Here is a 13,315-nt window from a genome sequence, read left to right on the forward strand (position 1 = left end):
ATCCCCGAGAACCAGGGGAACTACTCACTCATGAAGGCAAGAAACATGATAACACTGTCGATGTAGAACATGAATGAATCACACATGTAACACGCAAGTTGTCCCTTTTAGGGTTCTTGAGATTACAATGAATAGGATGTGGACGATGATGATGATAGTGGTGATGATGTTGAAGCCTTCCCGATGATGGTAGTGGAGGCAGCCATCACCTCCTTGCCGATTCCTTCCTCTGAATTACTCTGGAGGCTATGGTTCCTCCTTTTGGACGGGTTTCTGGTCTCTATATTCGTACCATCCCCCATCCGATTTCACGGGGTGGAAATAGTTGATCCGGCGGCGTTGCACTCCATACGACTGCTCATACGGGCAGGCATAGTCGTATGGAACGTCGTCTTTTACCCTAGAAGCGCAGCGACGATTTGTTCTTTGGCCTTCCTACTTGACTCTTTTATGGTAGGTGATCATACTAAATGCATGATTTCACTACCGTTTCCTGGGATTTCTTCCAAAAAAAATTGGTCCAAAACATGTTACCTGGGATAAACGACAAAAAGAAATGCACGAACACGGTAAAATTCCACAAGGCATAAGGAGTAGGCACAAAAATACTAGCAAAATAATCACATAATTTGGACTCACCACCTTGCTAGCGTGGACACCCAACACCATCAATATAGCACCATTGTTAAAAAAACTATGGTGGTAGTGGACCCCATGTCACCAATATTCTACATGTTGATGGTGTGTCATGTGGACAAAACCACCATTATAATCACTCACCTAGCGACATGTAATGTACTTCGCATGCCACAAACGTTTCATGCAGCCAATCCCCCCCCCCCACCATATAACATTTCACATTTCACATTAATAATAAGCACATATAAAAGAACAATACCAGTTAATAAGCGACAATCTCACAAATAGTACTAGCTAGCTAATTAATAAATGACAATACTCTCACAAACACTAGCTAACTAATAGTTAATAAGTAGTTTATTTAACACTGATGGCCCAGCCACACATATACTTTCAAATGAGATCAATGATGATCATCATCCTCAAGTCAACACGCGGGGTGTTTCTGATAGTGACTAAGATGACCTGTCCAACACAGAGATTCTTGCCAGCAAGGAAGTTGTTCCACCCCGCCATGCTTAAGACAGTGCAATCATCCGTGTCCACTGCGTACGCACAGGTGGTGATGGAGCCCCTTGTGGTAAGGCGTAGTCTAGCCATGTCTGCTTCATCCGGCTCGATGTCACAACTCACCGATAGCCTCGTAGGTAATTTCTAAAAAGCATACATATATGATAGATGAGCATGTCATGCGCAATTATCAACAAAGCATACACTTCAATTCACATATATCATCGGATTCAACACTAAGCATATCATCAGCTTTTACACTAAGCATATCATCAAATTACTACACTAAGCATATATATCATCAAATTACTACATTGAGCATATCATTTCTGGAAAAAATACATATGTCATGTGCAATTATCAACAAAGCATGCATACACTTCAATTCACATATATCATTGAATTCAACATTAAGCATGTCATCCAATTCTACACTAAGCATATCATCACATTACCACTACAGTAAGCATATCACCAGATTACTACAGTAAGCATGTCATCAAATTACTACACTAAGCATACCATCACATTACTACACTAAGCATGTCATCAAATTCTACACTAAGCACATCATAAAAATTACTACACTAATTAAGTATCATCAAATTACTACACTAAGTAACGTACCATGACATGGCGGATAATATTCGTCCTTGTCAGATGGCTCACGAATGGCATCCCGGCGTAGGCATCACGTGGCAGAAGTTTTTTCCAAAGGTTGTCCATTTCATCATCGCCCAGCCTCGTTCTTTGGCCATAGAGGGCTTCATCAAGTGGGTCCTCATCATCTTCCTCCGTGTTGAGATAGATAACAACCAGCCTGGTTCTTCGTCCTCTGAAGGAGAAGTTGATCAATTCACCCCCCAGTGAGTCGCATATGGGCAATGAAATGATCTCATTCATCTCCTCAAATCTGGGACATCTTTCATTCCTTCTCGACCTCCATAGTGTAGGCCCCCCAGGAGCGTCGAAGATCATAGTGTCTTCGGTCAGCTCATTGAATTCCTATCTTGCATTGCATGGGACGATCTGTGTAAGAACAAAACACACACACACACACACACACACACACAATGCATTAATGGAAATAACAACAAAAATAAAAGAAATAACTTTTAGAAGGTTCATATAATTTGTTACCGCTGCAGGAACAAAACTCAACTAGAAGTAGATGCCGAACAACGTGCCAGTTGCAAGGCTGCTAGAGCACCTTGACTTGCACACTCGACATGGTGGTAGTTGCGCCATTCTAAACAAAATGTACTGAACACTAAGTATAATCGGATTCTAGACTAAACACTAAGTATAATCGGTTTCAATACTAATAAATCAATTTCTACTAAATATAATCAGATACTGCACTGCTAAATCTAATTTTACACTACTAATTGTATACACAAATAAACAAAATCGGTCGAGGGAGACACAAATAAACAAATTCTACACCGCCAATCTAATTATAATTCTTGGCTTTCTTCATCTACAATGTCTATCCATTAGCAATCACACTAGCAATACAAATTTAGCAAATCATCTACCTACACAGTAGCATTGAGCATTTACAGTACTAAAATTCATCCATCCATCTATCAGAAAGCTAGCACCATTCATTCATCTATCAAGCAAAGCATCTACTCCTACCAAACAAACATACATATTCACGGTACCAAAATTCATCCATGATCCATTCATCAGTCCATCCATGTACAGAGAAGAAGTATCTTATTTTTCTGGCTCAGATCCGCCACTGGAGGGAGACGCTAGGGCAAGGGAAGAAGATGTGCGAGGGGAGAGGGGAGATCTTCTCCTGACCCAGAGGTGGCGGTTGACGCACTAGTCCAACGACTACGAGCGGCGTGGTCGGGAGGAGGAGGCGGCACTGGTCGAGGGGGGGGCGAAGGTGAAAACAATGTGGGGTGAATCGAACTTAGATTTTTTTTTGACTGGATAGGGTAGTTAGAAGATGGACTAGTGCTGGCATGGGCCTAATGGGCCACGCCATAAGAAAATGTAGCAAGCAAAAAAAACTCAGCAAATATCTATGGTGTAACAGAATTTTTTTACGACAGCACTAAGGTCGTATCACAGCCGTACCAAGTATGCACACGCCAGCACTATTTGAAAAAAAATAGTGTCGGCATTGGTGGGAAATGGTGCTCCACCAACAAAAGTTGTGGCTAGTCATTTCTCCACTAGTGTAGAAATGCACCTAACACATGGTGGAAGGAGTATTTGGAAGCAAACGATGTCCATAACAGGCTCAAGTTTGGAGAGGCACACCCAAAGATGATTTAGCGGTGCACTACCTAGAAAAATATCAATTCTTCCAACATGGCATATAACATTGTCTCGAACTCAAGCTCAATTTAGGTGACATGATGATATATGATGTGACCCGTGCGCATTGCGTGGCATGAAGTGGGGGAGTGAGTGAGATTGAACGTGCAGGTAGTTGCACTCTTTTCTCATGCTACAAGGAGTAGTATATCTCCTAACCTTATATATCAGTGCTAATGTTTCTCAAGTAGTAGTACAAGACTAAACTTACACACTTGCCATGCAACTTAAATGGGCCTTTGTGATTTCAGAATTTTTTTAGGCTGATATAGAAGACTTAGTGGTCCAAGACCCATAATATCTAACAATGTACACGGACCGACTAACTAACTAACATGAGTATTCCTTTACCACCGTAATAGGTATACCTCATGAAATAAAAGTTCATCAGAACCTATTTACATGGTAGCTAATTTTAAAGATATCGACACGAGGAACATTACGATGAAACAAATTTGTAATTTGGACCCTCAATATATTTAGTTAGGATTTTGAATATTGAAAAGAAATCTGCACATACTCCGTACAACAGCCCACCCATGCCGACCGTAGCAGAAATCCCACTAAATCAACCTCCATGCTCCATATGGTGCCACGCCGGGCTAACCCATGCGGTACCATTTTACTAGTGATTATGATTAATAACTACAATTGTTGTGGTGTTATTAGATGATGACATTAGTACTAAGGTGGACTCATAGGCCTCTCTTGTCATGATATAGTGAACATGATACACTGTAGGTAGAAGTTGGGATGCCCATTAGTGCATAGTTTGCAACACTAACATCATCAGTAACTCATGGATTTGACGAGCTTCTTCTCATTTGAGATGGTGGAGTGCAACCTGTATCAGCTCCTTGATTGTCCGAGCACCATCCATCCCTTCCGTCTGAAAAATAGAACTAAATTTTATCAATAAAATTAAGTAGCATTGTGTGCATATGTGTCTTTTGATGCTATCACACCTTTCAACGAGATTTTTCACTTATAGAAAAAGCACATGCATGCATGCAGGAATCTTTCATCTAATGTTGATGTCATCACGTTAATTGCATTTTTGAACTTTTGTAATGATTTATCTCACAAATCGTTAATCCGATTAGCGATCCTTCTACACCGCTAGGTTTTTCTTCACAAGGGCTTCGAAACAAGATCTGATATTGACATTCTTCAATGATTTTTTTCATTGCCATCAGTTGTCATATTATGTCACCCTAGTTGCCATCTTTAACCCTGAACGGTTTCCATGATGATTGTATATAGTTACCGAGAAATACTTTCATACGCTTTTGGACACTGCAATGTTATGCATAGCTAAAGAGTGAGTATTCGATGATTGACAAAAGTAGGAAGAGGCATCAACTAACATAAGCATAATGAAGCAAGCTTTTAGCGGTGTATATCAACTTCCAGAAATCTGAAAACTAAGTTAATTTCATTTTGACAACAAGGTAGCAAATAAAGATAACTAAGTGACACTAATCTGGCAAGTACCGGCCAAAAATTCGTCGAAACATGCTGGTATGGGATCTAGTTTTGAAGATTTCGCCACCAGAATGCTAGTGAAAGCGAATCATTAATAGGGTCAATGATTTAAGAGGTAAAGATTTTTTTGAAATTCAATTTAGGGAAATGCTTTATTGATATCATGCATTTGTTTGTATGCATGCATGCACGAGAGATAGGGGGAATGTCACATTGCAAGCCCAATATGAGGCGTTACTACCTAGTGCGCTCGTACACTGTGATTTATACCTACTTTCAGCTCTAAAAACACATAGTTCAAATCTCTTTTTTTTCTGCAGGATATAGTTCTAGTCTTACTCACCCAAAACAATTGATTTGACAAAGGCAGCCTAGAACTGAACCAAACACCCGCATCCCCCGTGCCGCCTCTTGCGACATGGGGGAAACACTCATCACATCCACCGCTAGGGTGCTCCTTTGTCTTCCCAACACATTGCTTCCACTAGAGGGCTCACATGCGAAGCCTCGGGCAACTCGAGGAAGTTGGCGATGGGACGCGTCGTCCCTGTGGCTTTTGTTGCGTGGATGCAACAGCTTCCTGGTGGTGCTGGGCGGGCAACTACATTATGGAAGCCTCGTTTTATGGCGGCAACAGCAGTCCCAGTGCACGTGGCGGCTTCCCTATTTGGCAATGCGGCCTTGGTTCTTGTCGACTTGGATCGGGAGGCACGACATTGATCTGGCGGCTATCCGCTCCTGATCTAGTGGCGGCTGCGCTCCACGCGAGCGATATTGATGTGCCTTTCATCCTCCGGCTCCAGCCATATTGGCCCCTAGGATGACAGGCCTGTGAAGGGCTCTCTCTGGTGAGGTGGTAGTCAGTGGTGTTGTGCTTCGTCATTGTTGTTGGTCCTTATGGCGACCACACCGGCGTGCAACGGTGCACTTGCGACGCATTGTGGTGCCCACCGAAAGGTCTTTGTGAGGGTTCCTCTCTCCAGACTCAGTGACTAGCTTTGGCGGGACGATAGCTTGGCGTAGAGGGATGGTTGTGTAGCGGCCACATCGCATGCAACTGCTGGGATCACGAAAAAGTGATGGCTACAGCACATAAGTGGCTTCGGTCTTGAGTTATGAGATGAAAGCCTAGGGCTGACCTGTGTGGGTTATACCTAGCAATTCCGATACGTTGCATCGAGTAGTTGGATCATAGTCTCTTACCATAAAAATTGTTGCATGTGCAACAGCAACGAATATTAGAAATCCGTAAATCCATGTGTTTTTGTGTCCTTACCTTGCTGAAGGTGTTGCTCGGATATTATTAGACTGGTTCTTTAGGGTGAAAAATTTATATTATAGCCTTGGGTAGTTGGGTCTGGTGGCGACGCATGAGCGTCGATCCCTTTCTGAAGGCACTGCTATTGATGAACCTCGTCATTCGTGTGTTGTCATGGAATGGTTGCTACTGCTATGGTCATTGATGTAGTTTATCGATCGCGGATCTGATCGCTTTGAGGTTTTGTTTTTTTCCTCGTCTATGCATAGTAGTGTTGGTCTTATATGACTACTATTTGGCGACGTATTTATGTGTGCGTGCATGGGTGTTGGTTGTACATCCTAACCATGCAAAGGTCAGGTGTGTTCTCTGTGTTTGTATCATCCTGATGCTCCATTAATTTTAAGAAAATAAATTTCACCCTTTATTAGAAAAACAATTTATCACAAACATACAAAGAAGACACACCGGGGGCATAGTGGTTTTGGAGCTGACCGTTATTGGTTTGGTAACAGCGCCGGCAGAAGGAATGGATAGATGGGAGAGTTTGACTCTGAGAGAGATGGTGCATACAGGGATGATTGTTACAGAGGGTCTTCGTCGTTCAGCTGCGGCGAATAATAGCGACAGTGCAAAGATATTGCCAAGCTGAACAACCTCCTAAGGGCGTTTTTCTGGCAAGGCAAGAACAGTGTTCAGGGAGATCAATGCTTGGTGGCTTGGGAATATGTGTCTATGCCGCGGTGTTCTGGTGGGCTGGGTGTGCGGGATGTGGCTGCTCATAATCAAGCTCTGTTATGCAAGTTCACGGCCAAGTTCTGCAGTCCTCGGATATTCCTTGTTTCCAGTGGTTCGCTTCACAGTACTGCGATCGTCGTATTGCTTTTGGGACACAGAGCAGAGATACACCCATTTGGAAGGGTTTCAAGCGGTTTATTCCATGGTTCTCAATGCTTCCAGATGCTCTCTGGGTAATGGGAGTTGTCTCTCTTTTTGGCATGACAAATGGCTTGAAGTCGGGCATCTTAATCATGTGTTGCCGACTCTCTACACTTTTGCAAAAGACATTTCTTGCTCGGTTGCTTCGCAGCTCTCTGCTGATGGTGTTTGGGATGTTCAGCTGCACCCTAATCTTACACGATCGGCAGTCCAGGAACTGCAGCGCTTGCACTCTCTTCTTCTGGGCATTCAGCCTGCGCCTCTTGACAAGGACACTCGTTCTTCCTCCCTTTATGGAAAGGTTTCGAGCACTTCGGACTTTTATCACCTTCTCACCTTCCGGGGGATGAGCAGCAGGTTCAACTCGTGGGTTTGGGACCCCATAATTCCGCTTAAGTACCGTATCTTCTTGTGGCTGGCTTTTTGAGGTCGTCTGAATACAAGAGATAACATGGTCAGGAAACAATGGACCTCGGTGGTTTCTCATGCTGATTGCGATGTCTGCCCGGCCCGAGAGTCCATCGACCATATCATCATGCGTTTCTCTCTCGCATCTACTGTCTAGGACAGCTTTGACATGGCTAACTCCGCTGATCTGCTGGATTTTATACATCATACTCAATCAAGTTGAACGTCGTCGGCTACTTGGCATGTCCTCGTTGCTGCCGCTGCTGTCACTCTCTGGCACACCCAGAATGGTAGGATTTTCAACAATAAGATTTGGTCTCCATCTTATGCTCGGTTGTACACATCAAATCTTCTCAAGCTATGGAGCCACTGGACAAGGAGACTGGAGCGTAAAGAAGTTGTTCTACTTTGGATGCAGAGTTTACGTGCATAATGTAGATCATGTTGTTGTTGTTGTTGTTGTTGTTCTGTTGTTTTGTTTTGGCTTCTGTTCTTGCTCCCTCTGTTGTTCTTCCTTTCGCTAGGCAGCTTATGGCCTATGCACCATGGTGCAGAACATAAATGTAATGGACCTACGGTCTCCGGGCTACGGCCTGTTTTGAAATATACAAAGTAGAATGTGATCTACCTTTCATTTCAAAAAAAAATAGCAACAGAATCACCGTAGCGACCAGGGTTACATTCGCGACGATGAGCAATACTACATACCAAGGTTGGAGGAGTAGTATGCACATGCCAAAGTCAGTGCTGACGACATATGGTGCTTGCAGTTTGAGACTCATGTTTTTTAGACAGTGTGTCAACTCGAGCCGTCCACGCATCTACACTACTTATAAAAGATCAAACAAAATCTTCTCTAAAGACACCTCACAAAATGTATGCAGATCAATTACCACCGTATGATTAGGCCCACTAAGTTAATTTAACAGCTAACCTTAATCTAATCCTATTTGTATGTGCATTTAGCAATTTTAATTGACTGACCGTACTCCACCAAAACACCCCACATACGCCCCGCATCAGCAACTCCTACAATCACGCAACACATGCAATCCAAATTGCCACCGGTTATCTCTCTCCCTTAATTAGCGCCACCTCTCAATCTAATTAATCCCGTACAAAACCTCCAACCAAAAAGAGAAAATTCCAACGAGCAAGCCGCCAGCCAATGCATGCGAGACGCTCCCGCCGTTAAGCGAGGACTCCGTCGTTGAGGAACCCAAAGTAACACACGAGGGAGGGAGGACAAGGCATGTAGAGGAGAGGGCGAGAGGCCGCGCCCAGGGCGGCGGCGCGCTTGCCGGGCAACATGCACACGGGCCTGACCCTGTCCGGCGGTGGCGGCGTTGCGCTCGCCTGGCAACATGCATGCTGCCCACCCTGTCTGGCGCCGGCGGCGCATGCACCCAATGATTGAGGGGCGAATGCCCCCAGGAGGAGACACGTCGTGATGTGAGTGTCGAAGAGATCGAAAGGATGCGCCGGCGGGCTCGCCGACAACGCTCGTGCCCTGGCCCTGTCCAGCGAAGGAGTGTGCGCATGGGAGACACATGAAGAGCTCACATACGGCCGGATGATAGAGCCACCCGCGTACGCTGGCAAGACGAACGTGCTCTCGCCCGGAACCGGAACTCATGTACAAGAAGTAGTGGCCACGACAGCACGCGAGCCACCACCAGGGACGCATGAGGAGGAGTTGTGCCTTCTTCAGGGCACCCATGTGTCGTCGCCCACTGCTTCACTCGACGTGCTACACGTTTTGGATCTGATTTGCCACTGCCTCACCATCCGCACACAATGCATCATCTCCCCGCACCCCACCCGCCGGACCTCACCCCCACCGTATATTCCCGCCTCTGCAACTTCTAGGTTTGGCATTATCAACAAATGAAATCTGCAAATTATCATGCATCCCTGCCTCCTTTGGTAAGAGGTGTCTCAAATCCTAACCTCATTTGCATTGTCCTATTTTTCATTACAGCACAAACACGAGATTCAAACGCTCAGGTTCATGATGCATCAATGGGTGAGTTTTGAATTTTGTTCAATATGAAATAATATTGGTTTTCTCCTTTCGTTCTTATTTTGCACCATCCATCATCCTTATAAGCATTTGCTCCACAACATGATGGTTGTGCATGCTTACAATGGCAGAGTGATAGCAAGGAATCCGAATGTCACCCTCTTTCTCACTTCAGTTTTCTGATGTATTTTGTTCTACATGCTGGCCAATTGTTATTTCTGGAGTACTTCATCTATGTGTGTTTTTGCAGGAATATTCCATGTGTGATTGCTACCAGCTCTACTGAAAATCAAAAGTCTCCTATATTATTGCCACTTTAGTGTAAGGATTTAGATTATGTTCCTTGTACGTGCATTTGTTCTTCAGATGTTAATAATTAGTGATATTCCTGCTATTTAACAGGTTACTCCTGGCGCTGTGATGCATGAGTGTTGGCAACTATATTGCGGTCAGTGTTTCCTACGCAAGAATTAACTACAAGAATTGTTTTGTACTTACTATCAGCATCTCACCACAGGTGACGTCTTTTGTAGAGCAGAACTCACATTTATTTTCTACTACCTGGATATTGTGTAGAACCCTTCAATATCTTGACTTATTGTTTTCACTCATGTTTGAACTGTAGACCATGCATTTTTTTACAACAATAAGCAAAATTTAAATCTTTTCCAGTGGAAATGGTTGGCTCATTTAATCAGCTATCATGCACTCATCGTATGTGATTTGAATATGTTGATTTAATCGACAATAGAAAATTGTATTGCTTCGTTACTATATTCCCTTCCAGGTGTATTTTACACGTTATCAACTTGGAATAGATGACCTCTCACAATCGAATTTGAAGCTACTCGCTTTTTTTGAAGTTACTTTACAAAATTCATAACATGATTGGGCATTGTTGTCCAATGCATTATGTTTCATTTTCTCGAGCATAATATGCACTTATACATTATTATTTTTGCTTGTAGTAGTTTTGTCAGCTGTATTGGACCGCATGTCCACCATTGATCTTTCTTTGAAAAACTTCTCGTTGTTGCTCAACTTACATGATGATACCAAGCCGAATATGGTGTCTAGCTTTATCTTCAAGCACGGTGAGTGTCTTTAGTTGGATCTTTGAGTTCACGCTTGTTGTGGTTACTTGTGCGGGTGTGTATCGAAGTGTATCGTGCATTGCACGTGCAAACTTACTAATTGAAAACGCAAGGACGGAGATACGTACCAAGGTTCGAGGAGTAGTGTGTTTTTTTTATGTCGGAGGATCAAGTGGTGGTGCAGCTTCAGAGGATTATCGCGGAGGATTTTCATTGGTCACATTTTATGAGGTAGGACAACATGATCGAAATTCTACCCTCTTATTTTCCTTGTGAGATACTTCCTCCATTTCATAATTTAGTGTGTCCGCATTTTTTAAGATTTAAATTTGATCACAAATTTAACCAACGTGAACGACTGCGGCGGAAACAAAAATTATATCATTGAATTCGTATTCGAAAGAAGTTTTCAATGATATAAGTTTTGCTCCCACTGCAGTTTTCCACGTTGGTTAAATTTATGATTAAACTTAAATCTTGAAAAATGCAGACACACTACATTATGAAATGAACGGAGTACTACCGGTTCATAATAATCTACCCGGTTGATGGAGAAAAGAAACCAACGTATGCTTTTTATGAACGAGCCCTGTCACGTATGACGTCATTTGTGTGACGTCATCAAAGGTGATGTCATCAAAGAAATTCGGGAGCAACCGAGCAAAAGGGACGGACCGGAAGCAAATCTTTTTCGTTGGAGAAATCAGGATAGAGCGAGAGGAGCAATTGATTGGGTGGGAAAGACAGCGAATCGATGGACGGTTACCTGGATGAACATGGTGTGGACCATGCTGCCGGCCACGGTGGTGACGCTTGCCGTGATGACCTTGAGACAGAGCGACTGCAGCGCCCCGCACACCTTGGCCATGGCGTCCCGCGCCTTGCCGTGCCTCAGGCTCACCACCGACAGCTTCTCCGCTACATTCGTCACCTCCAGCTGCACAAACCGTAACAGCGCAGTCATTCCATCGATTGCACTACGTCTCTGCAATTGCAATTGCATGGTGTCGTTCCATAACGTTGCCTCGAAGGTTGATATTTACCTCGAGGATTTCGACCGGATACGTGGCAGGGGAAGTGATGGCGTCGTTGACGGAGGAGGCGGAGCTAGTCCTCCTCATCTTCTTCCGCCGCGGCAAGCCCACGCCGTCTTCCTCCGCTTGGCTCCCGACGGAGGCGACGTCCTCCGCCTTGACCATGGCGGTGCAGTTGTCTGGTTCGAGGTCGGATATCTCGGCTAGAAGCTGCCGCTCCTGCTCCTGCAGCGCCTCGATGTACGCGATGGCGTCCTGGATGATGGACGCCTTGTCCATCTAACGCCGCACAAACGCCAAGCAAATTAAGCACACCGTGATCTGTAAATTGATGAATCGCAGGCGGGCGCGGGAGCGCTCACCTTGGTGATGTTTGGAACCACGCCGCGGAGGTTGTAAAGCTTCTCGTTGAGCCTCCTGCGACGGTCCCTCTCCATGATTATGTTCTTGCTCGCGCGGGTTGCCATCGTCATGGCCGTCGACCACGAGCTGGCGCCGTCCGGCGAGCTCGAGTCGTCGTAGCTGCAGGAGTACAGACCGGACAGCGAGTCCTCAGCCGGCAGGTACATACTGCAACAATCAACAAGGCTAATCCAACGGTTAGTAGGCACCAAAGGAAGGAACAATTACCGGCGATGGATTGCCCCATGAACAAGCAGAGGGGCGCACTTGAATGTGCAGGCTCACCTGTCGACGACGCCGAGCTCCAGCACCTGGGCCTCGAAGAAGTTAGGCGTCTCCCAAGAGAAATCGAAGCTCATGTCCATGTCGGCCTCCATTGCAACGAGACAACGAGTCGATCTGCTCGCACAGATGGTTGTTGGCCTCTCTCTCTCTCCCCCGTGCTGTACTGGCGCTTGTTTTTAGCGAGGGGTTTTGTTCTGCCAGGGGTACTTGATGCTTCACTCGCTACTCGCTAGTCAGCACCCAGAGGCTTTATACAGAAGCATGGAATAGTAGCAGGATGCGATCAGGATGTGACTGCGTGTGGATAGCGTGAATTCGTTAGCACAAGTGGCAGCGTGTGGACGATGGTAGATCTGCGTCGCAGGGTGGCGGGGGCCGACGTGCGAGCGACCCTACCTGATGGCACCTGGCGCCTTCACGGCCTAGACAACGTGCGTGCCGTACAGCCATTGGCTGGTTTACCATTTACGGAAGTACCTAAAACTCATCTAGATGAGATATAATTTGGTCTTATTCACTTGGAAAACAAGAATATATAACATCCACGTCAGCACACACGCATCTTATAGCATCTTATAGCATCACATCCAATGGCTATAAAAGATGAATAAGACCAAATTATATCTCATCTAGATGAGTTCTAACAAAATTGTTCTCGATTCGCGTCCCATTCGAGATCGAATATGTGCCTGTGCGCTGCTGTCCCCTTCATGTCAACGTATGGGCCCAACAACTTTGGCACCTCGCATGTGCTCCGTCCAGGCCATGAGAGCAACTCCAATGGCCCGATCCAAACCAACGGCGATTTTATTCACTTTTTATCCGTTTGGGTCGGCTAGGTAGACACGAACGATCACGTTCGTATTTGGGTCGGCGTGTACGCCCAACGCTGGCCCGATCC

The 13,315-nt window shown here is 45.0% G+C and overlaps 2 protein-coding genes across 3 annotated transcripts; both read right to left on the reverse strand.

Moving 5' to 3' along the window:
- Window positions 1-914: 914 nt before the first annotated feature.
- On the reverse strand, window positions 915-2,382 carry LOC119354842. The gene is made up of 2 exons (XM_037621592.1): window positions 1,777-2,382; window positions 915-1,293 (listed from the first exon to the last, which is right to left on the reverse strand). Exons 1-2 carry the CDS (start codon window positions 2,125-2,127, stop codon window positions 1,033-1,035), a joined length of 612 nt encoding a protein of 203 aa, XP_037477489.1. The 5' UTR covers window positions 2,128-2,382; the 3' UTR covers window positions 915-1,032.
- Window positions 2,383-2,385: 3 nt separating this feature from the next.
- On the reverse strand, window positions 2,386-12,622 carry LOC119354840 (transcription factor bHLH35-like). Of its 2 annotated transcripts, none has more exons than XM_037621590.1 (5): window positions 12,415-12,622; window positions 12,090-12,315; window positions 11,737-12,006; window positions 11,460-11,630; window positions 2,386-4,375 (listed from the first exon to the last, which is right to left on the reverse strand). In XM_037621590.1, the coding sequence occupies exons 1-5, from the start codon at window positions 12,504-12,506 to the stop codon at window positions 4,307-4,309; spliced, it is 828 nt and encodes a 275-aa protein (XP_037477487.1). In that variant the 5' UTR covers window positions 12,507-12,622; the 3' UTR covers window positions 2,386-4,306. The 2 variants fall into 2 exon arrangements, with proteins under 2 accessions (XP_037477487.1, XP_037477488.1); XM_037621591.1 differs by having other exon boundaries at window positions 3,746-4,375; window positions 12,090-12,297.
- Between the last annotated feature and the right edge of the window lie 693 nt (window positions 12,623-13,315).

Source organism: Triticum dicoccoides, chromosome 2A, assembly GCF_002162155.2.
Source record: "Triticum dicoccoides isolate Atlit2015 ecotype Zavitan chromosome 2A, WEW_v2.0, whole genome shotgun sequence".
In the NCBI taxonomy this organism is placed as follows: domain Eukaryota; kingdom Viridiplantae; phylum Streptophyta; class Magnoliopsida; order Poales; family Poaceae; genus Triticum; species Triticum dicoccoides.

Bases quoted from the DNA above. Each gene is read 5' to 3' on its own strand.
- LOC119354842 (XM_037621592.1), bottom strand. From the start codon at position 2,127: ATGATCTTCGACGCTCCTGGGGGGCCTACACTATGGAGGTCGAGAAGG. The intron at 1,294-1,776 runs GTACGTTACTTA...TATGCTTTTTAG, and splicing joins ATATTATCCGCCATGTCATG to AAATTACCTACGAGGCTATC.
- LOC119354840 (XM_037621590.1), bottom strand. From the start codon at position 12,506: ATGGAGGCCGACATGGACATGAGCTTCGATTTCTCTTGGGAGACGCCT. The intron at 12,316-12,414 runs GTGAGCCTGCAC...CCGTTGGATTAG, and splicing joins GAGCTCGGCGTCGTCGACAG to CCTTGTTGATTGTTGCAGTA. The intron at 4,376-11,459 runs GTAACCGTCCAT...TCTATTTTTCAG, and splicing joins TCCACACCATGTTCATCCAG to ACGGAAGGGATGGATGGTGC.